General features: G+C 44.6%; 1 protein-coding gene across 1 annotated transcript in view; it reads left to right on the forward strand.

Annotated features, from left to right (window-relative positions):
* CCDC81 (coiled-coil domain containing 81) overlaps nt 1-26,440 on the forward strand; it is a 37,320-nt gene extending 10,880 nt beyond the window's left edge. Inside the window, exons 5-15 of the mRNA XM_026680481.2 lie at nt 1,794-1,879; nt 3,222-3,313; nt 5,771-5,891; nt 9,483-9,603; nt 12,469-12,615; nt 14,495-14,602; nt 16,200-16,369; nt 18,873-18,951; nt 22,903-23,129; nt 25,008-25,133; nt 26,069-26,440. Of these exons, the coding sequence (XP_026536266.2) occupies nt 1,794-1,879; nt 3,222-3,313; nt 5,771-5,891; nt 9,483-9,603; nt 12,469-12,615; nt 14,495-14,602; nt 16,200-16,369; nt 18,873-18,951; nt 22,903-23,129; nt 25,008-25,133; nt 26,069-26,210 (1,419 nt within the window). The 3' untranslated portion in view covers nt 26,211-26,440. The remainder of the gene's footprint in view (nt 1-1,793; nt 1,880-3,221; nt 3,314-5,770; nt 5,892-9,482; nt 9,604-12,468; nt 12,616-14,494; nt 14,603-16,199; nt 16,370-18,872; nt 18,952-22,902; nt 23,130-25,007; nt 25,134-26,068) is intronic.
* The last annotated feature ends 634 nt before the right edge of the window (nt 26,441-27,074 follow it).

Raw genomic sequence — 27,074 nt, forward strand, 5'->3', positions numbered from 1 at the left:
ACCTACTCTCCAATAAACAATTTGGTTTCAGAAAAAAACTATCCTGTAATCTGCAACTCTTACACTGCAAAAACATATGGACGACACAACTCGACCAGGGCAAAGCAATAGACGCAATCTACATAGACTTCTGTAAAGCCTTTGATTCAGTGGTACACGACAAACTACTCCTAAAAATAAAATCCTATGGTATCTCTGGACAACTGAATAACTGGATAGAAGCATTCCTGGCAAACAGACAACAAATGGTCAAAATTGGGAGCGTCCTATCAAATTCTGTACCTGTCAATAGTGGTGTCCCCAAGGCAGTGTTCTAGGACCAACTCTCTTCATACTCTACATAAATGACCTCTGTGATCATATTAAGAGCAATTGCGTTCTTTTCGCTGATGATGTAAAGCTGTTCAATACCACAGACAATACTGCTACCCTACAAAAAGATCTTGACTATGTATCAGAATGGTCAAACAAATGGCAACTTCAAATCTCAACAAATAAATGCTCTGTCTTACATATTGGCAAAAAAATCAGAAAATAAAATACAAGCTGAATAGTCAAGATCTTGTTGATGACCCAAGCTCTGTAAAGGACCTTGGAATACTCACCTCTAATGATCTAAGTGCTAGAGCCCACTGCAACTACATAGCCAAAAAGGCATTAAGAGTTGTTAACCTAATCCTACGTAGCTTTTTCTCTGGTAATATCACACTACTAACCAGAGCATACAAAACATTTGCTAGACCAATACTCAAATACAGTTCATCAGTCTGGAACCCACATTACGTATCTGATATTAGCACAATTGAGAAAGTCCAGAAATATTTCACAAGAAGAGTTCTCCACTCCTCTACTCGTTGTAGAATACCTTATGCCACCAGACTTGAAATTCTAGAACTAGAAAACCTTGAATTACGCCGTCTTCGGTCTGATTTAAGCATGGTATATAAAATCATACATTGCAATGTCCTACCTGTCAATGAATACTTCAGCTTCAACCATAACAACACAAGAGCACACAATAGATACAAACTCAAAGTTAACCGCACCAAACTTGATTGCAGGAAACACGACTTCAGCAATAGAGTGGTCAATGTCTGGAATACTCTACCCGACTCTGTAGTTTCTTCCCCAAACCCCAAAAACTTTAACCTTAGACTGTCTACTATTGACCTCACCCCTTTCCTAAGAGGTCTGTAGGGAGCGTGCATAAGCGCACCAACGTGCCTACCGTCCCTGTCCTATTGTTTCTCTTATTCTTCTTTTATTTTTCTTATATGTACCCATTTCATGTATTCACAACTATGTATACACTTATACTTATTATCTTGTAAACAATTGGCAAATCAAATAAATAAAAATAAATAAAATAAAATTAATATAATGAAATTAACATAGCATGTTTGTTATGTTTATAAAGACAATGTTATAATTTTTCTAATATGTTTATTTTTCTACTATATTTTAATTGTTTTCAATACTTGTTTACTACCTAAACTCACATGCCTGAAATAGATGGCCATAAAAATTAAATAAATAAAGAGAATGAAAGTGGGAATGTGATGTTTCTGGATGACTATGGCCGTTTTTGTTCTGTATGAATACTAGAGGGAGGAAGATTATATATCCATCGATCCATCCAATCTTATAAAGTGGTACCAACACTGTTAAAGTAACTTTACAATAAAGTAAAATTAGCTCTTCTGGTCACGTTTGCAGTCTAGTCTATCTTGTAAGGCTAACCATAGTTTTTATCATTCTCAGGATGCCATGTTGATTCTCCTTTTCTTCAACAGAGGCCAGGAACTGTGGACTCCGTAGTGTCATCCAAAGACACAGCCACTCCACCATTTCCCACTTCCAACACTGCAGTGTTTCCAAGGTGGGTGTCCTTTAGTCCACAAATTCTCTAATCTACAAATTCATCTGCAGAATAAGACAGGCAAGCCAAGTCCCAAAGGTGCTTTTCCAAGAGGCAGCTGGACTTTCTTGTTTTTCTTTGAAGACATTTCACTTCTCATCCAAGAAGCTTCTTCAGTTCTGACTGGATGGTGGGAGAATGGAAGGATTTATATTCTTTGCAGGCAGCTGGTCATTTGCATTCTTTTAGAGAATCATTGAGGCCACTTGGAGGTTTATCTCTATCCTCAGGGTCCCTGAGTAGTGCAAATGGGTGTGTAGCCTTCTTGGAACTGCCGAAAGGACTGGGTCGTAGACAGGAGACAGATGTGATGCCACACCTTCCCTATCTGTTGAGAGAAAGCTCTTCAATTTTGACAAGAATATAGTAAGACAAAAGCTTATCCACCCCAAGGATAAAACACCCAGATGGAAACTGAGCAACATGGTATATGCAGCAGAATGCAGTGAGCCATGTGCGGATCTGTACTTTGGGGAAACAAAACAGTCACTTCACAAACACATGGCACAACATAGGAAAACAAACCCATCAGGGCAAGATTCAGCAGGCCGCCTGCATTTTTAAAAGACAAAGTCCACTCTTTTGAAGAGAAGCAAAGTCCACATTCTGGACCAAGAGGACCACTGGTTTGAAAGAGGAGTTAAAGAATCCATCTAGGTCAACATTGAACAGCCCTTTCTCAACAGAGGGGAGGGATCAGAGGTGGTATTTGACAGGTTCTGACCAGTTCTGGAGAACCGGTAGCGGAAATTTTGAGTAGTTCGGAGAACCGGCAAATCCCATCTCTGACTGGCCCCGCCCCCATCTATTCTCTGCCTCCCGAGTCCCAGCTGATTGGCTGGGTCTTCTTTTGTTGCCCTGCGCAGGAGAACGGAGCTGGAAAGCAGGTTAGTGGGATGGGGAGGAAATGGAGACTTTGCAGTAACCTTCCCTGCCACGCCCACCAAGTCACGCCTACCAAGCCGTGTCACGCCCACCTAGCCACACCCACAGAACCGGTAGTAAAAAAATTTGAATCCCACCACTGGGATGGATACAACCTCATCCATCTCCAGTCTACAACTCAGTCCTTTCATCCGTTCCAAGAAGGCACCAGGAAGAGCCTCTGGCCAGTAAATCCTCAAGCTCCATTCAATCACCCCCAACTCCTGAATAAAGGGATTAAAGGTTGTAAAAAGAAAAATTAGCATACACAACTTTAGTTTGCTTGTCTGGTCCATTTTGTAGAGCTGGTATTTTGAGACAAAGCATCCCCTGAACCATTTTAGTTTGATTGACTCATGGTTTTTTTTTTTCCTGGTAGGCTTGAGGTCAAAGAAATGGAAACCATTGCTGAAGAAGGTGAAAAGTCGAGCAAAGAGCCAGAGCAATTGGACAAAGAGAGCTCTAAAAAAGGTTGGAGGAGAATGTACATTTTTGTGAGCTGTGTTACTGTTTTTTTACTTCACAAGTAGTAAGGATAAGCATGTGTAGATGCTCTTTTTTTCCTGAGATCTGCTTGGAACTGGGCTGTAGAGAAAATCAAGTAAGTTCTTGTAAAATCTCTGAAAAACCTAAATCATCAACCTAAGTCAATAAACACATTCACTTTGAACCAGCATATGAACCAATAAGGAAGCAGAACCATCTGAACCACCAATCCATGACAGAATGACCTCCCTCTCACCCGCGGAATTCCGCACCTCGCAGCAACCAATCAGAAGTCACAAGACCAGAACCAGCCTTGTGAATCAACCAGCCTTGTGATTCAGTCTTGTGATTCAACCAGTCACAAGACCAACCGACCACCCAGGACCTGTACAAACAAACAAGACACTTCACCCTGCCCCCTGCCACTGAAGATGTTACCTAGTTTGGTAGCAAAACATCCAGGAGTCGAGCAGCAAACTTGGAGGACATACCTTTGCCTAAATCAGGGGTGCCCAAACTTGACAACTTTAAGATTTGTGGACGTCAACTCCCAGAATTCCTCAGCCAGTTGAAGTCCACAAATCTTAAAGTTGCCAAGTTTGGAGACCTCTGCCCTAAATCTGCAACCCAAGCTATGGATATTCTCTATAATTTCTAACTTAAATCATGGCTCTGATGCGAGGCAAGGAGTAAGTGATCTTCCCATCCCTGTTCTGGTGTGCTCTTCTTTTTACTGGAAGATTTAAGGGGGAAAAAAAAGATATTTGAAATATTTCAGTTACCAAACATGCTGTTCTACTTAGGAGAATAAGGTGTCACTAGAAGAGAATATATGTAACTCAGTGATGTCCTTGGTCTCTGAGCTTGGTTGTTTCATTACCTCACTAGGTAACATCATCTAAGCTACTGACTGTGGGTTTTGCACCCTGTTCAGTGGCTAAGACGCTGAGCTTGTTGATCAGAAAGGTCGGCAGTTCGGCGATTTGAATCCGTAGCGCTACGTAACAGAGTGAGCTCCCGTTACTTGTCCCAGCTTCTGCCAACCTAGCAGTTCGAAAGCATGTAAAAATGCAAGTAGAAAAATAGGGACCACTTTGGTGGGAAGGTAACGGTGTTCCGTACGCCTTCGGCATTTAGTCATGCCGGCCACATGACCACGGAGACGTCTTCGGACAGTGCTGGCTCTTTGGCTTTGTAATAGAGATGAGCACTGCCCCCTAGAGCCGGAAACGACTAGCACGTATGTGCGAGGGAACCTTTACCTTATATAGTAATATACTGTACTATAACTTGCCCTGCCAGTGTTAATGGGGGTGTAGTTTCCGCGGTAGTTCCATGATTAGGAGATTGTTTCCTGTTCGTTTGTCTGGTGTTAATCCCTGCTTATCTGGGTATTGTCTACTGGAGAGGATGTGTACTGGTCTTGACAGAAACTGGGAAACTGTGAGCATCCAAACCAATTCAAACCCCAAAATGCTAGGCAATTCCTGGGAAATTGTCATTCAGGCAAATCAGCCACCGATACACATATAGAAATAAACCATATTTACAAATGGTTCAAAAGAGACAACAAAAACTGAACATATCCCCTCACACAAGCCTGTAACATGGCTTTTTACCAGTGCAGTAGTGGGATTCAATTTTTTTTTACTATCGGTTCTGTGGGTGTGGCTTGGTGGGCGTGGCAGGAGAAGGTTACTGCAAAATCCCCATTCCCTCCCCACCCCACGAACCTGCTTTCCAGCTCCGTTCTCCTGTGCAGGGCAACCAAAGAAGACCCAGCCGATCAGCTGGGACTCGGGAGGCGGAGAATAGATGGGGGCGGGGCCAGTCAGAGGTGGAATTTGCTGGTTGTCTGAACTACTCAAAATTTCTGCTACCGGTTCTGGTTTGGACCAGTGGTTGTAATAAGATGACTTCAGATATTGGATTTAGAAGCCTTGAGAATAAGGGTGCATTTAGGTGGCTGTCCACTTATTTTAATTCTTTTAATTCTGCCTTTTCTTATTTTTGTCGAGGGAGTCCTGAACGTTTGCCCCTGAAGTCCCCTTCTAATGACACACTTTTGTGGGAGGGTGATGGAAGTTATCTGGCACTTAGAAGAGAATAAGTGATGCTGAGAGACTTTGACAAGATCTGAATTTTTAAATGGCAGCCCAGTTCCAAAACACCCGTTCCAGAATGGACCACTTTGGCACTGGTTGGGTTGGAAGAAGACTTAAGTTAAAAGAGGACATCATATAGAGGTGTTGTGGGCAGACTGTAAAAGAAAAACCTTTTTTGGACTCTGTTTCTCATCCTTGTTTCATCTCTGTGCTTCTTAGAGCTAAAAGGTCCTCAGAAAAAGATTGAAAATTATCCACGGTTGGCTTGAAAGCTCTTCCATTGACAACCTGCAGTGGTGTCCTAAAGTTCTCAGATAACCTCTGCTTTATTTGACAGAAAATACGTTCTCCAAACGCTTTCTCTCCCGTCAAACAATTTTTCCAGCCAAAGTGTCCGGGATTAGTTTAACCGAGGAACTCGAGAAAAACCTGAAGCCCAAACCACCACCTTCTTCAAGGTGAGTTCTTAAATCTGAGAGCGTCGGTGAGACTTTTTTCTTTTTTTAAAAAATAAATAAAGCTGGATAACTTATTTTCTCTAATTAAAAGTCAATTTTGCCATCTCTGCTAGCTCCATCGCTTTTCCCATCCATTTTTCTGTTGGAGGATTGACGCATCTTTCCATCTCTGTGCATAAAGAATCCTTGCTGGAGGCAAGTATGTTCCTCTTGGATTCTAGGTGCTCACTAAGAAAGGATTTTTCAAAATGACCCTCAGAGCATTAGTATTTCCTATATTATTTTTAACACGCTCTGATGCTAAACAGTTCTACTCCCCCTCCCCACCTGAAAAGAAATCTGTCCCAAATGCAAAACACAAGCAGAGGAGAGGAGTTTCAATTTCAGTTTCACAGCAGCAACCAGCTTTAGTACAGAACAGTTGAGCTAAGCCACGCCCAGGCTCCTTGCTGTCTCCTTCTTGCTCACACAGCAAATGCTGTTTCAGTTTCCAAACAGCCCTCAACTCTCTCACACACAGACAGGACGCTAGCCAAATGAATATCAATGGATGCTGGTAGGCAGAGGCAGAATTCTGCCCCCCCTTATTTTCCTCCCCCAAAACTAAGCCCGACCACAAAGTTTCATAGCGAAGCACAGGTATCGAGCTAGTATAAAGATAAAACCAGAGCCTTCTCTTTGGATTTAATGGAACAAGATTTGGGAGGAAAAAAATGGATCTTGGATGTTATATAAGTTGACGGCATCAAGATTACTTTATGCCCCAAAATGGAATGACTCTTCAATTCCCACAATCTATGACTGCTCTGATTAAAGCAAAGAATATAATTACTTTTGTTTCTATTTGGAGAAACCACTTCTGGATTTTGTTCTTGAGGTGGAAAAAAAACCCAAAGCTTTGATTTTGGGTTCTGCTGATTTAAAAGGTTGTATTTTATTTAAGATGGGGAACAGAATATGTGTGTGTGTGTGTGTGTGTGTGTGTGTGTGGATGTATATGTATATGTATATGTATATGACAGACAAGGAATCACATATTTCACCTTGCATAATTCATTTTCATTTGTTGCTTTTCAATTCAGGTTTGGTAGTGATTAGCATTATTAATGGTGTCCAATTGAATTCTATCCTTCCTCCTCATCCCAAGCAATTGTTGAGCCAACATATTGTATGCTGCTTGGCTTTTAAATATTTTAGAGGGTCATCTTGAGTAACACAGCCTGCCAACTGTTGATCTTTTGTCTGTTGGAAGGTATCCCTGAAAAGCTGACTTGGAGGCCATTCAATATGTAGGGGCCCCTTGGTTTTTTTTAGTTTGAGGCACAGCTTTCTAATGGGAGGCAAAAGGTAAAGGTTTATCTGTCAGTCATGTCCTGCTGTAGGGCACAGTGCTCATCTCTGTTTCTTGGCCGAGGAAGCCAGCATTGTCCAAAGAAATTTTCCATGGTCATGTGGCCAGGATGGCTATATGCCAAAGATGCACGGAATCAGAGGTGATTTCAGCCAGTTCTGACCGGTCCTAGTGGGCTGGTAGGGAAAACTTTGACTGGTTCAGAGAACCGGTAGGGAAAATTTTGACTGGCTCCGCCCACCTGTCCCTGCCGTTACCTCTCACCTCTCCTATATTCTGCTGTTTATTGGCTCAGCTGATTCGCGAAGCACAGCAGATTTCCGCGCCTCAGCTGAGCTAAAAAAACAGCACAGCTCCCCAGGGAAGGGCTGTCTCTAAGCTCTGCACGGCGCAATTCGCACGTTTGGTGTGCACTTGCAATAGGCGCACCTACACAGCTCACCAGCATTGATGCAAAGGATGGAGTTTGAGTACTGCGCATGCACGCGCAAAGCAAGCTCTGAAGTAAGCTCCAAAGTGGTAGGAAAATTATTTTGAAACACACCACTGCACAGAATGCTGTTGCCTTCCCGCCAAAGTGGTACCTATTACAGGTAGTCCTTGACTTACAACTCGTGTCACTTTTTTCAGTGCTATTGTAACATTGAACACTCACTAAATCTGTGATGGTGAACCTATGGCAGCCCTCTCTGTGGGCGTGCGCGCCATTGCCAACTGCTCTGCTGGTTTCTGGCACGCACATGTGTACCAGCCAGCTGATCTTTGCAGCTGCTAAAGCATTGGAAAACAGCCTGGAAAATGCCCCCAAACCAGGGCATTTTTGGGATGTTTTTGAGTCGTTTTGGGGCCGTTTTCAGGCCGTTTTCCAGGCCATTTTCAAGCTGTTTTTCAGGATGTTTTCAGGCCGAAAATGGCCCCAAAATGGCCTGAAAACAGTCCCAAAATGGGCAAAAATGGGCAAAAAACCAGACATGCGCTGCACCAGCCAGCTGGTCTTCGGGTTTCCGGTGCTCCAGCATGCACACATGCACGCATGCTCCAGTTTGGGCACTTTGTGCTGAAAAGGTTCACTATCACTGCACTAAATGCACCATTCATGTTGTAATTGCAGTCTACCTGTAATCTCACCTTTGCATGCTTTCAAATTGCTGTGTGGGCAGGAGCTGTGGCAACTAACAGGAACTCACCCCAATGCACAGAGCTCAGGTTTCGAACCTAGGCTGTCAGCTCCCTAGCTCAGCATTTCTAACTACTGAGCCATCATACCCCATTTTAAAGGGAGGAGTGAAGTGAAAATAAACCAAATCCACTTCCATTCTTTATACACGGGAACAGTTTTCACTTCATTTGGAGCCCTCTTTTTCCCCAAACAAATAATTTTGGGTCCCCCTGTTTACAGGCCTCTGGAATCTCCCAAGGCTGGGCTGCTAAATTTGATGGTAAAGGACCAAAGCACAGCAATGGAATTTACCAAGGATTAAGCCACATTTTGTGCACAATAGTTAATATAAAAAGTGTGCATTAAAAATGGAATCCCTGGATCCATATTGCTTGCTTTCTGAGACTTGGACCAGTGGTAGGATTCAATTTTTTTTACTACCAGTTCTGTGGGCATGGCTTGGTGGGCATGGCAGGGGGAAAAGGAAAGACACTGTAAAATCTCCAGTCAGAGGTAGTATTTGCCGGTTTTCCGAACTACTCAAAATTTCTGCTACCGGTTCTCCAGAACTGGCCAGAACCTGCTGAATACCACCTCTGACGTGGATCATGGGGTTAAATGACTAAATGACCAGTCATAAACTGAGGACTATCTACAGTGTCCTGTAGCATGAGGGAACTGTACGAGTGCATACAGCTCTGGAAGGTGGAGTTAAATGCATCATCAGTTTAGAGTCCTTGCATTGCCACAAGAGATCCAAAACCAGCTCCGTTGATCCTTAGGTAGCACTGACTTAATGCTGACCATCAGTTGACTAGATTAATGACAGGTGTAAAGAATCGAGATCATATGTTGAGTTCAAGCACAAAGGATTTATTATTCCAGCCTATACGCAAGAATCTAGTCAACTAACAGTCTCTTGTGCCGTTGAGTCTCTTTTGGCAACACAAAGTCTCTAAACTGATGACACATTTAACTCCATCTTCCAGCTTCTCCTGCTCTTCTCCGACATCAACAGTGGCAAACTTTAAACTCTGTGCTCTTTATTGCACACTCATACACTGCCTATTGTGTTCTGCAGGCAACCAACACCCGCTTCGGATGCCTTGAAGTCAGAACAGGAAGTGAGCCGTATCCAAACTCCTGCCCCCAGATCGCAGACTTCATCTCCAATTTGTGATGAGCATGGTAGGGCAGGACAGGTATCAGATGTAGTTCCTTTTGTATTTTTTTGTATTTTATTTGTGTGGTTAGTTATAACAACTCTGAAAATGATGTTTGCCACTAGGTAGAACTGGGCAGTTGTGATCCTTGGGCCATGCTTGGCTCTTGGCCCACCATTCCCTACAATTATTTAGCCAATGAAATATGATTCTGAGGTCCAGCCAATTTTATTTAAACATCATCATCTTTTAACCACCCCATAATCCCTTGAAGGTGGAGTCTAGGCAACTGAATGGCTCTGGCAGAGTGTTTAATGGCTGGATGCCCTTCCTGTCACCAATGCAGAGTTTTGTTTAGCAGATATATTTTCATTGTGCCCAGAGAGAGAAATATCTGCCTCTACCTAGGATCGAACTCACAGCCTCCTGATTGTGAGGTGAGAGATTCACCTCTAGGCCACCCTTACCACTCAGCAATTTTATTTAATATCTTTCCTTTATTAATTTTTGTAAACAAGGTGGTGAACATATCCAACAAACCTTCCTCCTTCTATTTTCCTCATATTAACAACCCTGTGAGATGAGTTGAGCTAAGAGGGACTGATCCAAAGTCGTTGTGGTTAGCCGGCAGCAGGTACAGACGGCTGAGGAGAGCAAGGACATAGATGAGGGGCCAGGACCATTAGGGAGTGAACTGCTGCCTTCAGAGATTGTGGGAGCTGGCAGCAGCGATGAGGAGGTTCCCGAGGAGCCTGTGCCAAGTGCGTGTGCACGCAGGATTGTTCGTAGGAAAGAGCAGTTACAACAGCACGGGCGACTCAGGAGTAAGGCTGCAAGGTAATGGCCCCTCCTTCAAGAAGATAAAAGCCAGCTGTGAAATGAATGTACTTTGCAGAAGGCAAAGACGTTTTGAAACTACAGCCTCAAGGACATTCCAGTATCCTGAGTTTGTATTTGAACATTTTTGTATTGCAAATTATTTCTTGTCTGTTATCTTTTGGCAAGTCTTGCACAGTTTGGCAAGGCTTGTGCTTATCACAGCTAATTATTTTATAAAAGCATTACAAGGTTTCTGTTTCCTTTGGATTGTGTTTGATTTGTCGGAAAAGGGCGTGGGTCAGAACAGTCGTACAACTGGCTTTCATGTCTAAGGTGGAACTAGAACTCACCATCTCCTGGTGATTGGCGCACAGTTATCCAGCCAGCTTTCATGCTTAAGGCAGGACTAGAATCACCATCTCTCTTTTTTAAAAAGTTTTTTATTTTTAGCAACAATCATAAATGCAAAACATAATACATAAAACAACAAATAAAACCTTCTTTCAATTGTACAGTGTGTTGGTTGGTACATTTGTCTTGTGCACAATATAGTCTTTTCCTCTTAAATTTACCTTCATATTGCATTAATTAACTTTCCATATAATGTTATATTATTACTATACAATCATTAGACTTTAATTAAAATTCCATGTTATCCTTTAGAGCACATCTCAATCCTCACTAATTTTTATTGGTATTATATTCCATTTAAAAATAATCAGTTACAGCATATCATTACTACAATAATATACTTCAATTTCCTACTTTTCTATTTAACCATTGTTAGAATAAATCCCATATTTTATAATACTCTTTCTCTTCTTGCTCTCTAATTGCTAATGTTAATCTGCTCATTTCTGTACATTCCATTATTTTCTTAATTACTTCCTCCTCCATTGGAATTTTCTCATTGTTCCAATTTTGGGAAAATACAATTCTAGCTGCAGTTAATATATTAATAATCAAGTATGTCAATATAATCACCATCTCAAGCCCCCAACTGGCTATTATACCTAAGGTGGGACTAGAACTCACCATCTCCCAGTCCTGATTTGCAGACCCACTTGTTATCCACCCAGTGTTTATATGGAAAATTGGATAGAATAATCTGGTCCCCTCATGGGGGTGATTGACATATAGCAGTGAGGATTTCTTTTTATTGTTTATAGATCGGAATCTGTCAGTTCTCTCTCTTTCTATAGACATAGTGTCAGTTCATATTAAGAAACCAGTGTCCTGTAGGCCAGTGGCCCCCAACCTTTTTTGTGCCACGTCCCGGTACCGGCATCACAAAATGATCTGCGGCCCGGTACCGGCATCAGCACGCATGGCAAGGCGAGCCGAGCGACAGGCCAGCCAGCCATCCCCCGCTTCTCCCCGCCACCTTCAACTCCTCCTTTGTACCTTTGTCGATGGGCTTCGGGATGGCTTCGGGACGGTTGCTCGGCTCGCCTTGCCTTGGGTGCTGGAAGAATCCTCGTGCCTTAGTTTTGTTCGAAGCCGCCCCCCCCTTTCGATGAAACTAAGGCGCGAGGATTCCTTCAGGACCCAAACGCCGCTTTCCAACCGGAAAAGCTCACTGGAAGCACTTTCTCATCAAAACAAGATGGCGGCGCCTAGCAAACTGGCGGCCCGGTAGAAAATGTTCCACGGACCGGTCCCGGTCCGGGGCCCGGTGGTTGGGGACCCCTGCTATAGGCCAAGACTATTTTCATTGTAACAGATAGTAACACAGTCTTGCAACTTTGAATATGTTTTCCCTTCCCTGACTGATTTTCTTGGTCTGGGCTCAAGCCCTGCTTATCTAATTATTGCCTTGGGGCTGGGTCTTTCTCCTGTCTTTCAAGGCCATTCCCTCTACAGGTAGCCTGTTCTGACTAATTATTCCTCCACTTAAGCATGCAATCCAGATGGAAGTAAAAACAAAAACAAACATGTCTAAATGGCAATTTAGAGGATTTTGATCTCTCGATTAGATTTGGTTACAAATGTTTGAAACCAGAGATTTTCCCCTCTGCCGTAGAATTAGAGTAGAGAGGCAGTCGGGTATAGAGGTTACAAATTCTTGGCCTTCTGTGCCTGCAGGAGATGTGCTACCTATGCATGCAGCGTGCTCAGAGGAATATCCCTGTCTACTTGGGGGAAGAAAGGAGAAGGAAGGAAAAAGCAGACGACTGCATCCTGGCCCAGTATCAAGCCATAAAAGACCACGAAGCCCTTCAGAAGGAACTGGTATTAGGACTGGACTGAAAAATTGATTATTATTATTTTTTTGCTTTCTTTCTGGAAAAGCAGGACTTTGGGAACTAGAAGGGGCCATGCTCATTTTTATTCATGACCAATTCACATGTTCTTGTTCTTCCCTTCCTAATCCCGGGTCTGTCAGTATTCATTCATGTGACTGAATGAGTCGGTCTGAAGTCAAGTAGAAGAATTCTGTGCCAAAGAAGAATTCCCCAAATTATTATATATATATTTTTTTGGTAATAGTCCTGGCCAGTGGTGGGATTCAGCCGGTTCGCACCAGTTTGGGAGAACCGGTTGTTAAATTAACACCCCATCCTACCCCCCGCCCGCTATCAAAGTGGATCCTGGGCATGGGCGGGATTCACTGCCCGGTTGCTGGGTGGGCGTGGCCATGGTAGGCTGGGCCTACTGGAACTTTCTTCTTTCTGGCTTCCAGTGGGCCTCCAGAGCCCGGTAGAGGCCATTTTCACCCTCCCAAGAGTACAGAGGCCTCCCCCAGGCCTTTGGGAGGGCGAAAACAGCCTCCCCTGGCCTCTGAAGGCCCTCCAGAAGCCGGAAACAGGCCCAATTTCTGAACTTCCAGAAGGCCTATTTTTTCCCCCTCCCAGAGCCTCCGTGCCGACCCTGCACTTACCTCCATCGCAAACAGGCCACCTGGAGACTCCTGAGAGGGGCGTGGTGGGAGGAGAGGGGAGGGGCCAGCCGGTTGGTTGAAATAACCGGTTTGGCAAACCAGCTGTAACTTTTAACATCTGGTTCGTCCAAACTGGTACGAACTGGTAGAATCCCACCCCTGATCCTGGGGGCTGCGCTGCACTGCAATGGAGCAGCACAGGGCCCGGGATCCACTTTGATAGGAGGGTGTGTGTGGTAATTTAACAACCAATTTGCTTGGAGTCAGGTTGGCTGTCATGGGAAGCTTGTCCCGCATATGCGGCAAAGCTGGAGGATGAGGATGGGCCACGCCTCCCACAACAGTTCAACCTGAACCTGGGCAAACCGGTTGTTAAATTATTTGAATCCCACCACTGATCCTGGCCTCACGGAAGCATTTGGAACGATATCTTTGTGTAGTCCTGTAGTTCTGGTGAATACAGATAGTCCTTGACTTATAACAGTTCTGTTGTGGAGCGGCGGAAAAACCTGAGGCAAACTCGGAGCGAACTTCAGCTGTTACTTTATTGAGAAAATAAAGGGTTGCTGTGGCGGCCGCGCTAACAAGGCAGCCAGCTGGCGGACAACAGCTGATGCCGTTTGACAGCTCCCTTTTATAGACGGCTGTCAAACGGCATCAGCCAATAGGAGCGGTCCATGTTCCTGCTGGAAACACGGACCGGAGTGAAGACTTCGGCTTAGTCCATTTCGAACGCTACAGGTGCATTTAGTGACTGATAACTGTATTTCACATTTATGACCATTGCAACAGCCCCAAGGTCATGTGATCAAAATTCAGACAGTTGGCAACTGACTCACATTTATGACGGTTGCAGTGACCCGGGATCACGTAATCCCCTTTTGCAACCAACTGACAAGGAAAGTTAATGGGAAGCCAGATTCACTTATCAACTCTGTTACTAGCTCAACAATTGCAATGATTCACTTAACAACTTGGCAAGAAAGGTTGCAAAATGGGGCAAAACTCACTGAGCAAATGTCTCACAACCACAATTGAGCCCAAGATTTATGTTGCTACGTTGAGGACTACCTGTATAGAAGATGTTTCCAAGAGTGATATGCGCCATTCACAGAGGATGGGACGCCCATTATTGATTCTGAATCATGGTTTCTCCAATTTGGTCCCGTTCTTCTCTCCTTTCCTGTCCTTTTCTGCTCAAAAGCATTTCATTCTTTTTCCAAACTGCAGATGAAAAGGGAGCAGAATCGGGAGCAGAATCAGAAAGTGGCATCTTATAACTTGGGCGTAGCGGAAGCCATGCGAAAACAGAAGAACGAAAAGCTGGTGGAACCTTTTGTAAGATCTCCCCTAACTATAGCTTGCCCTTTTCCCCTATCTTAGGCTTTTTGGATCCGTTGGACTTACGAGCAGGGGTGGGCTTAAATTTTTTTTAGCAAAGGGTTCTCTGCCTGGTTGTTGGGTGGGCGTGGCCTGGTTGTCCTCCTGAACCATGGCGAGGAGGGGCGTTCTTGCCTTCCCTGGGCTCCGGAGGCTTTCTTGAGCCTCTGGGAGGGTGAAAATGGCCTCCCTGGGCTCCGGAGGCTCTCTGGAAGCCAGAAACAGGCCCATTTCCGGCCTTCCTGAACTTCCAGGAGGCTCATTTTTCACCCTCCCTGACCTCCGCGCACACCCTACACTTACTTGCATCCAAAACTGGCCGCGTGGAGGGGAGGGGTGGGCGGGGCCAGCCAGGAGTGGGATTTGGGGGTTCTCCGAACTGCAGATAATCTTAGCTATGGGCTCTTCCAAACCCCTGCGAACCCCCACAAGCCCACCCCTGACTACGCGTCCCATGATCTCAATTGTATGATGAACGGTTGAGGGACCTAGGTATGTCTAGCTAGCCTATTGAAGAGAAGAACTAGGGATGTTATGATAGCAATCTTCCAGTACTTGAGGGACAGCCAGAGAAAAGAGGGAATTGGCTTATTTTCCAAAGCACCAGAGGGCAGGACAAGAAATAATGGGTGGAATCTTGTTAAAGAGAGAACCAAGGTAGAGGTAAGAACAAATTTTCTGACAGTGAGAACAATTAATTGATGGAATTGCTTGCCTCCTAGTGTTATGGATGCTCCTTTACTGGAGGTTTTCAAGAAGAGACAGGACAGTCATTTGTCCTGAATGGTATAGGTGTTGTGGCCCACCAGCGGCCAGTGGAGTTGGCAGCAGATTCGGACAGTGAGATGGTTGGGGAGGAACATGGGCCAGTCCTGGAGTCTGGGGAAGGCTCTGACGAGTGCTCTGCGTGGGAGGCAGAGATGGGGCCAGGACCATCTGACAGTTATCAGCTACCTTCGGAGTCAGACATTAGTGAGGCAGAAGAACAGCTGGAGCCTGTTCCCAACGTGTGCATGCACAGAACTGCCAAAAGAAGGGTGCAGCTCTAAGGAACAAGGGTCGACTTGGGAGTAAAGCCACAGATGGATGTTGAATGGCCCCTCCCACAGGGAATAAAAGAGGACCGAAAGGGGAGTGGGCTTTTGCAGGAGACAATTAGTTCATTTGGGTGAAGATCTGTTCCTGCATTCTCTCTACAGTTGTGGCACCTGAAAGATATTGGCCTGGTAACTCTCCAAGGTCGGTAATTGGGAAATATCTTGAAAAATTGTTGGCCGGGACTTTGCTGGAGAGGAATTCACTGTAAACTCAATAAAAGGGATTTATCAGGACGAGGAGTTGACTTTGTGGCGTTGGGGAAGCCTACCTCAGAACCATAGGATTTCCTACCATGTGTAGGAGGTTGGATTGCAAGATCTCCAAGGTCCCTCCCTAAACCTATTATTTTATGTTCTATGAGCATCAGATAATGGCCAGCACGCACTTCCCATTGTGTTAAACACCCACTGATCCAGTGTTGCTTTTATTCATGTCAAGATTTGTGCTTGCTTTTCAGAGGTCCTTCATTTTTGAGAAGAGGCCGCCCAGTTCTACCCCTCATGAGAAGCAAGAGGAATATGCCCAGCACTTGGACAAACAGCTGGAGACCAAAAAAGCCAGAGATGCAAAGCAAAAACAGGAACAGGATTTCATTGACCGCTTGCAGCAAGTCCAGCTGGCAGAAGAGTGAGAACTTTGGGCAGGGGTGCGAGTCAACCGGTGGTAACAACCGGTTCAGTGAGCGCGTGCTTTGCGCGCGCGCAGAGCGTTTGCTACTGACCTTCTCCAGCAATCCCTGTGTGTTAAAACAGCTGACACGCAGCAATCCGCTCTGCCGCGCGAATCAGCTGAGCTTGAAAAACAGGATATAAAGCACAGTTTAGAGCCTGGGCAGGCAGGTGGGCCCAACAGCTGATCGTTGGAGCTACTGGTTCAGCCAAACCAGGCTGAACGGGTAGAATCCCACTCCTGCCTTTGGGAGAAGTTGATCTTCAGTATTTATTGATTCCAAGTTTTAAATGCAGTCTGGTGCCTTCTAATGGTCACAATTATGTCCTGCAGAATCCACAAGGTCACCTGGTCGGAAGGGCTGTTGATTCAGATTCAGATTTCACAGTTGAATTGTTTAGGTCAGCCCTACTAAAAGACTGGAATATTGTAGATATATTTGACTACCATTATTCTCAACCGGATGAGGATGATGGGAGTTATAAGCAGACTCGTTCAGAGGGATGTAGAGTTTAGGAAGCTTCTTCCACTCCATTGTTCATGATTGCTCTTTCCACAACTTCTTCCTTGTATGTATCCTCATGTAGCTCTTGACTGCAGGGTAATATAATCACGGTCTAAAATCCCAGCAAACGGTTCACTGCCCAGTTGCTGAATGGGCATGGCCTACTGGAACTTCTGGGAGGGCCATTTTTCGCCTTCCCAAGGGGCTGGAGACCTCCCCTGGGCCTCTGGGAGGGCAAAAACAGCCCCCCCTGGGCTCTAGAGGCCCACTGGAAGCTGGAAACAGGCCCGTTTCCAGACTTCCAGAAGGCCCATTTCCCCCCGCCTCCCAGAGCCTCCTGCACTTACCTCAATCGAAAATGGGCCATGTGGAGACTCCTGGGTGGGGCGGGTTGAGGTGGGATGGGGCCAGCCAGTTGGTTGAAATACCGGTTCGGCAAACCAGATTAAAATATAACATCCAGTTCTCCTGAACCGGCCTGAACGAGTAGAATCCCACCCTTGCGGTATAGCACCAAAACCTGAGCTCTATCATGGAATACACATCGAAGTAGTAATGCAGCCTTTATCTCAAACATGCAGAGTGCTTTTCCTTCTCCATTCCCTTCTCCATTCCCTTATTGTCTGCATCTTCAGTGCCTAACGTAAGGAATGGCAAGCTATGTCTTCACTTTACAGTCCTTGTTTAGTGACTGCTTTAGATACTGTTTGAAGTTACAGCAAGGATGAGAAAATAACTTTGCTACCAATAGCTGCAGCACTTATTCACTGCTTCATAGTGCTTTATAAAACTCTCTGAGCGATTTACAGAGTCATCATATTGCTCCTAGCAATCCAACTCCAGGCTGTGGGTAGGATTAGCCTGCAATACTGCATTCTAACCACTGCGGTCCACCAGAGGTCCTATATTAATGTTTGCAACCTTTCTCTTTCAGTCATGTTTTTGCCATTGTATTTCTGTTAATACATGTTGGTCCATTTTTTTTTCTTTTTCACACCTCACGAGTGGAGAAATTGCCTAAACAAACTATTTCTTCCTGAGTTGCTTTTCTCCAGCAGTTCCCCAAAATGCTAACCCCAAGTTAACCAATTCAGCTCTGTGACATATGTAGTTGATTAGAATGCTGGGTGGCTCACAGCTGCTGCCTAAAACGGACAAGACTCTAATTGGTTGTACACTGACATCTTTTTTTTTCCCCTTAAGCAGTTCACAGCTAGGGAACAGGGCATTCCTTTCAAAGTGTATTCCCCATTGTGTATCAGCTTACTCTCTTGTGATCCCTTTTTCTCCAATGAATATAATACAAATATTATATCAGAATAATAGATTACAAATATTTATCTTTTTGTTAATTATCCCAGCACTGGGTGTGTATTTGAAAGGAATGGGGATTGGGGGAAAAGGACTGTAAGAGTTGCTCTTTTACCCAGTGTTCTGGAAATCTTCCTCATCATTTAGCCCAGGGGTGTCGAACTCATGGCCCGTGGGCCAGATGCATTATTATGCACTGTCCACGCCCACCCCCAGTTTAGCGAAGGGGAAAAAAGTTGTGATACATCATGTAATGACAAGTTTGATACCCTTGATTTAGGCTCATCCAATTGTTTGGAGTCGTATCCTTCTGAAGCTGAAATCAAATTGTAAGCACAGTTGTATTAATGTGCTTCCTCGCTTAGTGGCTGCTTTGCTTAAGGACGGACTTAGTGGTCCCAGTTGTAGTCACCAATGGACTCACTAAACGTGATTTACAGTAGAAGCTCAGCTATTAACATAATTGGGGATTTCAAGATCTGAGGAAAGGCGGTAGATTTGGGCAACCCAATCTTAACACATCTGCTGGGTCATAAGTGATGGCTAACTTAAAAATAAAATCAAAACAACATGTCATACTATGTTGATGGCCACCCATTTCTTACTGAAATCATACTGATTCCTAGTCTTCTGTCTACTTTCTAGATTAGCTGCCCAAAGAGCGAAGTATCTAAGGGAGAAGCTGGAAGAAAACCAAACTTATAAGACGGCCCTTGATACACAGGTAAATCGGCTAGTTGCCAACACAAGCAGTTTTAACCCAGAACAAGTGTTTATGAGTTTGTGATCATGAAAGGAAGTCTCTTTTCTAACACACACACACACACACACACACACACACCTCATTAAATTTAGTGGGATTACTATAACTTTTATGTAAGCACTTTACATAACTTTTATGTAAATGAATCATAAAAGCAACTGATAATTCATGATCAGTTATAAGTTATGTGGCTGAAAAGAAAGTGGTTGGTCTCTTCCCTTTAGCGAAGATTGAATGTGGAATGTAGAGAATTCAGAGCATTCAAACTGAGTTGCGGGGAGGAACATGGGACAGTCCTGGAGTCTGGGGAAGGCTCTGACGAGTGCTCTGTGTCGGAGGCAGAGATGGGACCAGGGCTGTCCGACTGTTATCAATTGGAGTTGGAGATCAGTGAGGCAGAGGAACAGCTGGAGCCTGTTCCTGATGTGCGCATGCGCAGAGCTGCCAGGAGAAGGGAACAGTTAAAGAACAAGGGCAACTTGGGAGTAAAGTCACAGGTGGACGGTGAATGGCTCCTCCCACAGGGAATAAAGAGGAGCGAAAGGGGAGTGGTGTTTGCAGGAGACAATTAGTTCATTTAATTAGGGTGAAGATTTGTTGGTGACTCTCAGAGACTCCTTGCCAAGTATTTTCTTGTACAGCATTGCACTTGGAAGCTAATGGCCTGGCAGCTCTCCAAGCCTGATAAGGTCTGTGGTTGCAATTCACCCTTGAAAGACGGTTTGCCAGGACTTTGCTGGATGTGAATGATAGGAATTCACATTAGCCAAATAAAAAAGGGGTTTTTGTCAGGATGAAGAGTCCACTTCGTGATTTTGTGAAGCCTAGGTCAGAACACAATGATACTGACTTGTGATCGTTCTTCACACTTATAACCGTTGCAGCATTTCCATTATCACATGATCAAAATTCAGATGCAATTGACTCATATTTATGATGGTTTCACTGTCCCAGGACTGCGTGGTCCTCTTTTGCGACTTTCTGACAAGCAAAGTCAACCAGATGCACTTAATAACCGTGTTACTAACTTCACTGCAGTGATTTACTTAACAAATGTGGCAAGAACGTAAAATGAGGCAAAACACACTTATCAAATGTTTCAATGAGCAACAGAAATTTTGGACTCAGATACAGATACAGATAATCAAAGTTGGGAGGGACCTTGTAGGTCATCTAGTCCAACCCCCTGTCCAAGCGGGAGACCCTACACCATTTATGACAAATGGCAGTCCAGCCTCTTCTTGAAAGCCTCCAGTGATGAAGCTCCCATAACTTTCAAAGGCAACTTCCGTTCCATGGGTTGATTGTTCTCACTGTCAGAAGATTTCTCCTTATTTCCAGGTTAAATCTCTCCTTGTTCAGTTTCCATCTATTATTCCTTGTCTTTTGCTGTTGTAAGTCAAGGACTACCTGTATAGGTTTACCATTGCTAAATAAAAGTTCCTTTAGAGTGGAACCAAGAAGGATGCTGATTCTGAGGGTAAGGCTAGCTGATGAATTAATTCTTGGAAATTTAATTAGCGAATCTTGGAAGGAAGCCCCATCACGATCCAGCCCAGATGTTCAGGCTGTCAGTAGAAAAAGAGGAGGCAGATGTTCTTAAGATTATTTCAAAGCCTGTTTTGGCCTGCACCATCAAAATATTTGCAGGCATTACAATTTATTTGGTGTAAGATTACAATGTAATCCAAATTAACTTTGCCTGGAAGTAGACCCTGCTAGACTCCAAGAGACTTATGTTTTAATTACTCTGCTTAAGATAATCATATTTGCTACACAAAACCAACCTCTACTTCTCTCATTTTTTTTAATAAAAAAATTATTTGGGTTTTCACAAAACATAATACAAGTAAAATTTCTTTCTTTTTTTAGAATAGCATGGTCCCGGGTTATCACTTCTCCATACAGACACAAATTCAATTTCATATTCATCTTTGTGTTCTATTCCATATCTTATTACTATTTTAACATTTTCACAATAATTTTTCCCTTCCCTGAGTTTTCTCAATCTTACTTTTAATTATCTCGTTTCTTTCTAAATTCAAGTATATATATATCTTTTTCTAAGTTTCAATACTTTTCTAGTCATTATATTTATACTTTTGTCTGTCCTGTTTCAATTTCATATTTTCTTTTCTCATTAAACAAAATTTCCCCCTGTAGTTACTGATTGGAGTATGACACCTTTGTATCTTTTAATTTTTATCCATTCAACTCTTATTTAAACTTCAATTTATGCCTTCACAATTATAACATTCAATATAACACATAACTTCTAGTCGAATTCTGCTTGGTACATTCTTGAAATACGCACTAAATTCTTAAAGAGAAAATATATATATATAACAATAATAAATAAAATACTTATTCTATTCCAATTCAGCTCTATCATTAATGTTAGTTATAATCTTTGACATCTTTAACATTTCCTTTTCATGTTCCCGTTTAAGTGCTTCATTTTAAAATGGGATGTTTTTTACTTTGTAAAGATATCTGTAATACCGTCATCAGCCTTGGGTTTTCCAGATGTCTGGGACTGCAACTTTATGGTGGCTTATTTATTTATTTCCAATATTTATAGTCTACTTTGGGGGTGTCAAACTCAGGGCCTGCGGGCCGGAGCCAGAGCCAGCCCACGGGGTGCTTGGATCTGGACTGCGAGGCCGCCCTTGAAACTGCGAAAGACTGGCCTGTGGTGCCTCTGCCAGTTAAAATGGAGCTTGCAAGGGTTTCTCCTGAGCTCCGTTTTTGCTGGCAGAGGGTCGCAGGAGGCCGTCACAGCTGAAAACGGAGCTCGGGAGCCCATTTTCACTGGCAGAGTTCTCGAGCTACCACAGGCACCCGCCCTGACATGAGTGATATCATGCTGGCCACGCCCACACTGGCCACGCCCCCCCCGGGTCAAACACAACCCCAGTAATGGGATTCAATTTTTTTTACTACTGGTTCAGTGGGCGTGGCTTGGTAGGCGTGGTGTGGCTTGGTGGGCATTGCTTGGTGAGTGTGGCAGGGGAAGGATACTGTAAAATCTCCATTTCCACCCTACTCCTAGGGGAAGGTTACTGCAAAATTCCTATTCCCTCCCCACCCCACTAACCTGCTTTCCAGCTCTGTTCTCCTGTGCAGGGCAACCAAAGAAGACCCAGCCGATCAGCTGGGACTCAGGAGGCAGAGAATAGATGGGGGCAGGGCCATTCAGAGGTGGTATTTGCCAGTTCTCTGAACTACTCAAAATTTCCGCTACCGGTTCTCCAGAACTGGTCAGAACTGGCTGAATACCACCGCTGCACAACCCTAATGCGGCCCACAATGAAATCAAGTTTGACACCCCTGGTCTACTTCATTCCACAAGGATTCTGGGCAGGGAGAAAAAGATGTTAAACAGGCAGTCCTCAACTTACAACAGTTTGTTTACTGACTGAAGTTACAATGGCTCTGAAAAAAGTGACTTGTGACCATTTTACTCACTTATGATCATTACAACATCCCCTGGTCATGTGATCAAAATTCAGCTGCTTAGCAACCAGCATCTATATATGATGTTTGCCGTAACCCACGGTCATGTGATCCCATTTTGTGACCTTCAGACAAGCAAAGGTCAGAATTGGGAAGCCAGATTCACTTAACAATCGTGTTACTAACCTAACAACTGCATTGATTCAGTTATCCACTGTGGCAAGAATGGTCATAAAACTGGGCAAAATTCATTTAATGAATCATTTAATGAGTTCAATTTAATTTAATGAGTTTAATTTAATGACTTAGCAACAGAAATTTTGGGCTCAATTGTGGCCGTAACTTGAGGACTACCTGTACACAAAACAACCTTCCTAAGAATGAATTGCTCTGAGCAAAGTGTCTTTTTTTAAAAATAAATAAATAAATAGATTTCTCCCTCCTTTTTGTACCTAGATAAAATTAAGGCCGGCTCCCTTGCCGGAGTACGTACCTGATTCGACGGAGATCATTTTTGGGAAGAACGACATGAATGAGGAGAAAATGGGGGAGAGAAAGAAGCGTGCTCGGGAATATTCCAAGTACCAGTTGCAAGCAGTTGCCGATCGCAAAAGGACTGCCATTCTTAACCAGCTGGTGGATCAGAGGAGAGCTACCGACATGATTCAGAGAGCTAAGAAACAGTAAGATGGAAACCGTAAAGAGTTAATACCACTTTATAATGCCTTGATAAGATAACACTTGGAATGTTGCATCCAGTTTTGGTCTCCATGACATATAAAAAAGATATTGAGACCAGTGGTGGGATTCAAATATTTTTACCGCCGGTTTGGTGGCTTGGTGGGCCCGCAGGTGCAAGTGCATTTGCGCAGGCATAGAGGCATTCGAACTCGCCTCCTGCAAGCCTGCACTCTCCCAGTTGCTTCCGCAGCTGCCGCGCGGCACTCTTCTGTGCCACGCAAAGCATCTGCGCTTCAAATTCAGAGGATAAAGGTGAGTATGGGAGCACAGGCGGGCGGGCCCAACAGCAGACCGATGGAGAAAACCGGTTCGGTCTCCGCCGCTCATTGCTGCTACCGGCTTGGCAGAACCGGGCCGAACCGGTAGCATACCACCACCAGTTGAGACTCTGGAAAGAGGGAAGAGTAGAGCAACGAAGATGATTAGAAGGCTAAAACCAGGGGTGGGCTGCTACGGGTTCGCGCGGGTTTGGGCAATCCTCTAGCTAAGATTCTGCCCAGTTTGGCAAACCGCTAAATCCCATCCCTGGCTGGCCCTGCCTGCCACACCCCACCCCTCCCAGGAGTCCCCACACGGCCCGTTTTGGATGCCAGGTAAGTACAGGGCCTGTGTGGAGGCACAGGGAGGGTGAAAAACAGGCCACTTTGAGGCTCCAGAAGGTCAGAAATGGGCCTGTTTCCGGCCTCCAGAGGGCCTCCGAAGCCCGGGGAGGCCATTTTCACCCTCCCGGTGGCTCGATGAAAACCTCCGCAGCCTGGGGGAGGGTGAAAATGCCCCCCCACACTATGGTGCCGGAGGATGACTAGGCCACACCCACCATGGCCACGCCCACCCAGCAACCGGGCAGAGAACCAGTTGCTGAAATTTTTGAAGCCCACCCCTGACTGAAACATATAAAGAACGGTTGCAGGAATTGGGTATGTCTAGCTTGATGAAGAGAAGGTCTAAAGGTGACACGATAGCAGTGTTCCAATATCTCAGGGGCTGCCCCAAAGAAGAGGGAGTCAAGCTATTCTCCAAAGTACTTGAGGGTAGGCCAAGGAGCAACCGGTGGAAACTAATCAAGGAGAGAAGCAACCTAGAACTAAGGAGAAATTTCCTGACAGTTAGAACAATTGATCAGTGGAACAAGTTGCCTCCGGAAGTGGTGAATGCTCCAACATTGGAAGTTTTTAAAAAGATGTTGGATAACCGATTGTCTGAAAGGGTGTAGGGTATCCTGCCTAGGCAGGGGGTTGGACTAGAAGACCTCCAAGGTCCCTTCCAACTCTGTTACTCTCTTATTCTGTTAACTGATGTGCTGAAGCTTTTCTGAAGAAATTCAGCTCCTCTGATAGGTTACATGGCCATTTCTGGGTGGTTGTGCTTCTTAAGAAGGTGTCCCATCCTGGGCATGCTCCAAAATCCAGATGGATTATGACAATATGGGCCTAAAATTTATGTTGCTAAGCGAGACATTTGTTAAGTGAATTTTGCCCCATTTTAGAACCTTTCTTGCCACAGTTGTTTAAGCGAAACACTGCAGTTGTTACGTTAGTAGCACGATTGTTAAAGTGAATCTGGATTCCCAATTGTCAGAAAGTCTCAAAAAATTGATCACATGACCCCAGGACACTGCAACCTTCATAAATATGAACCAGTTTGCCAGTGATTTGAATTTTGATCACGTGACAATGGAGATTGTAAGCGTGAAAAATGGTCATAGGTCATTTTTTCCCCCCAGTGCTGTTGTAACTTCGAACAGTCACTAAACGAACTGTTGTTAAGTCGAGGACTACCCGTATCCTCCTCGCCTTAAAACCCTTTGGATATTCTTCTAGGTGGATAGCGGAGAAGGGTGAGCGAATGGAGAGGCTCTTCCAGATGAATTTGGCTATTCAAGAGGACTGGCGAAAAAGCGCAGGGCTGAAGCGACAGCGAGATTACGAGGAGAAGCTCTTCCAGCGGTAAGCCTCCATTTAGAGCAGAGTGCCCCAACCTTTCTGGCTTTGCAGACCGGTGGTGGGTGGGTGGGGGAGAAGAGATACCCTGTTTCCCCGAAAATATGACCTACCCTGAAAGTAAGTCCTAGCTTGATTTTTACAGATGTGCCCAATATAAGTCTTAACCCCAAAATAAGCCCTAATTAAGATCCTGCCCACTCCAGAGTGCATGGGTAAAAATTAAGCTAGGGTGGGAATAGGGGGTGGTGGAGCTGCCCTACTACTTATCTTTGGATAGTTATAGCCAGGTTTTGCACACCCCGACACCAGCCTTGCTGGCCCATTTCTTCTGCAGCCGGCAAGTCTTTTCTGAAGGCCTCTGTAGCAGATAACAAAACTCTGGATTGATCCAGAGCTCTGTTATTGGCTGCAGAGGCCTTCAGGAAAGCCTTGCCGGCCGCAGAAGAAGAAGTTCCTGAAGGTCTCAGACAGCAAAAAGGAGGCTGAGCTAGGGGGCAACGCGCGCAAGTGGCTGAGGAGGCTGGGGGGCGATGCGCGCAAGTGAAGTCAGTCAGCGGATGACATCCCCCGAAAATAAGACCTGGTGCCTTTTTTTGGTGGCAAAAAATATATAAGACAGGGTCTTATTTTGAGGGAAACATGGTAGTTCCACACAAGCAATAGGCAAGCACATGCGCGCATGCCACTCCATTTGCACGCATATTCAGCCACCGCTTCTGCAGCCTGGTTCCCAACAGCTCACGGCCCAGGAGCGGCCCACAGTTTTTGGGATTGGGGACTCCCGATCTACAGAGCCTTCCATCTTTGACTCAAACTCTAGGGAAAAATCCTTGGATTTTTGAGCTGGAAGATATAAGTGAGAAAAAGTGAATTATTGGTTCTTTCTTCCCAAGAAGCTGGTTTAAAAACAAACCCATTTCTGTCTCCTTGAACTGCAGGGCGGGAGACAAACTAATGCTCCTGGATCAGTGTGCAAGGTATCGTCGTTGTTACCAGTGCAAGAAAGACCTCAACCATTTTGGGAAAACCAATATATGGACAGACAGTAAATATATCCCTGGATCTCGGTTAATCGTTTGAAGCAGCGCTGTTTGTTTATGCCTTTTCTTCTTATAAGTGCTTTTTAAATTGTGTTTTTTGTTTTTCTAAAGAAAATCTGATTGTATGAACGTGTTTATGATTTGATTCTTGTAGCCCTGTGATATAAATGTCTATTTTTTCTTTTCTTTTCTGGTGACAAGAATATGTTTTTCTGCATTAAAGAGACATATGTATGAGTGTGTATTATGGAATAAACTCCCCCCCCCACACACACATTCCATAAAATATGCATCTATTACTTTTTAGAAAGTGGGCAGGTTGATCTGCTCAGGCAGGAATGCGAAGGCGGCATATTTGATTTACAGGGACTGACTGCCTTTATGTACATTTTTGTTTTTTTGTTTGTTTGTATTTTAAACCAGGGCTCACCCAACTTTTGGACCTCAGGGACCACTAAATTCGTAATTTTAAATCCCGCGGATCACTAGTATGATCTGCCTAACGACTGGTTGGGTGGGCGTGGATAGATGATCATGTGACTGGCTGGGCATGACCAACTTGATGTCACTCTCACGTCGAGGCCTCTACTTGCCCCTCCCCTCCCAGCCACTCCTCGCCTGCCTGCCCGGGTTCCTTAGGGCCCCAACAGGAAGCAGTTGTCGGAGCCAAGCAGCCGCCACGAGAAAGAGTTGGTAAAAAAGGCTGTCTCCGTTCAAATTGGATCTGACCGAGAAGGAGGCTCAGCAGAAGCACCTCACTGAGGACTACAGGCATAGGCTTTCCAAGCAGAGGGAAGACCTGCAGGAGTGCAAGGCCAGGTAGTGGCCTTGGAGGCTCAGCGGGCTGAGATGTTCAGCCAGTTCCAGGCCATAATGCAGTCCCACTGGAACAAGGCCCTCCAGC

Source organism: Notechis scutatus, chromosome 5 (assembly GCF_049901735.1).
Source record: "Notechis scutatus isolate UNSWTSFEM ecotype Mainland chromosome 5, rNotScu1.2, whole genome shotgun sequence".
Taxonomy (NCBI): Eukaryota; Metazoa; Chordata; class Lepidosauria; order Squamata; family Elapidae; genus Notechis; species Notechis scutatus.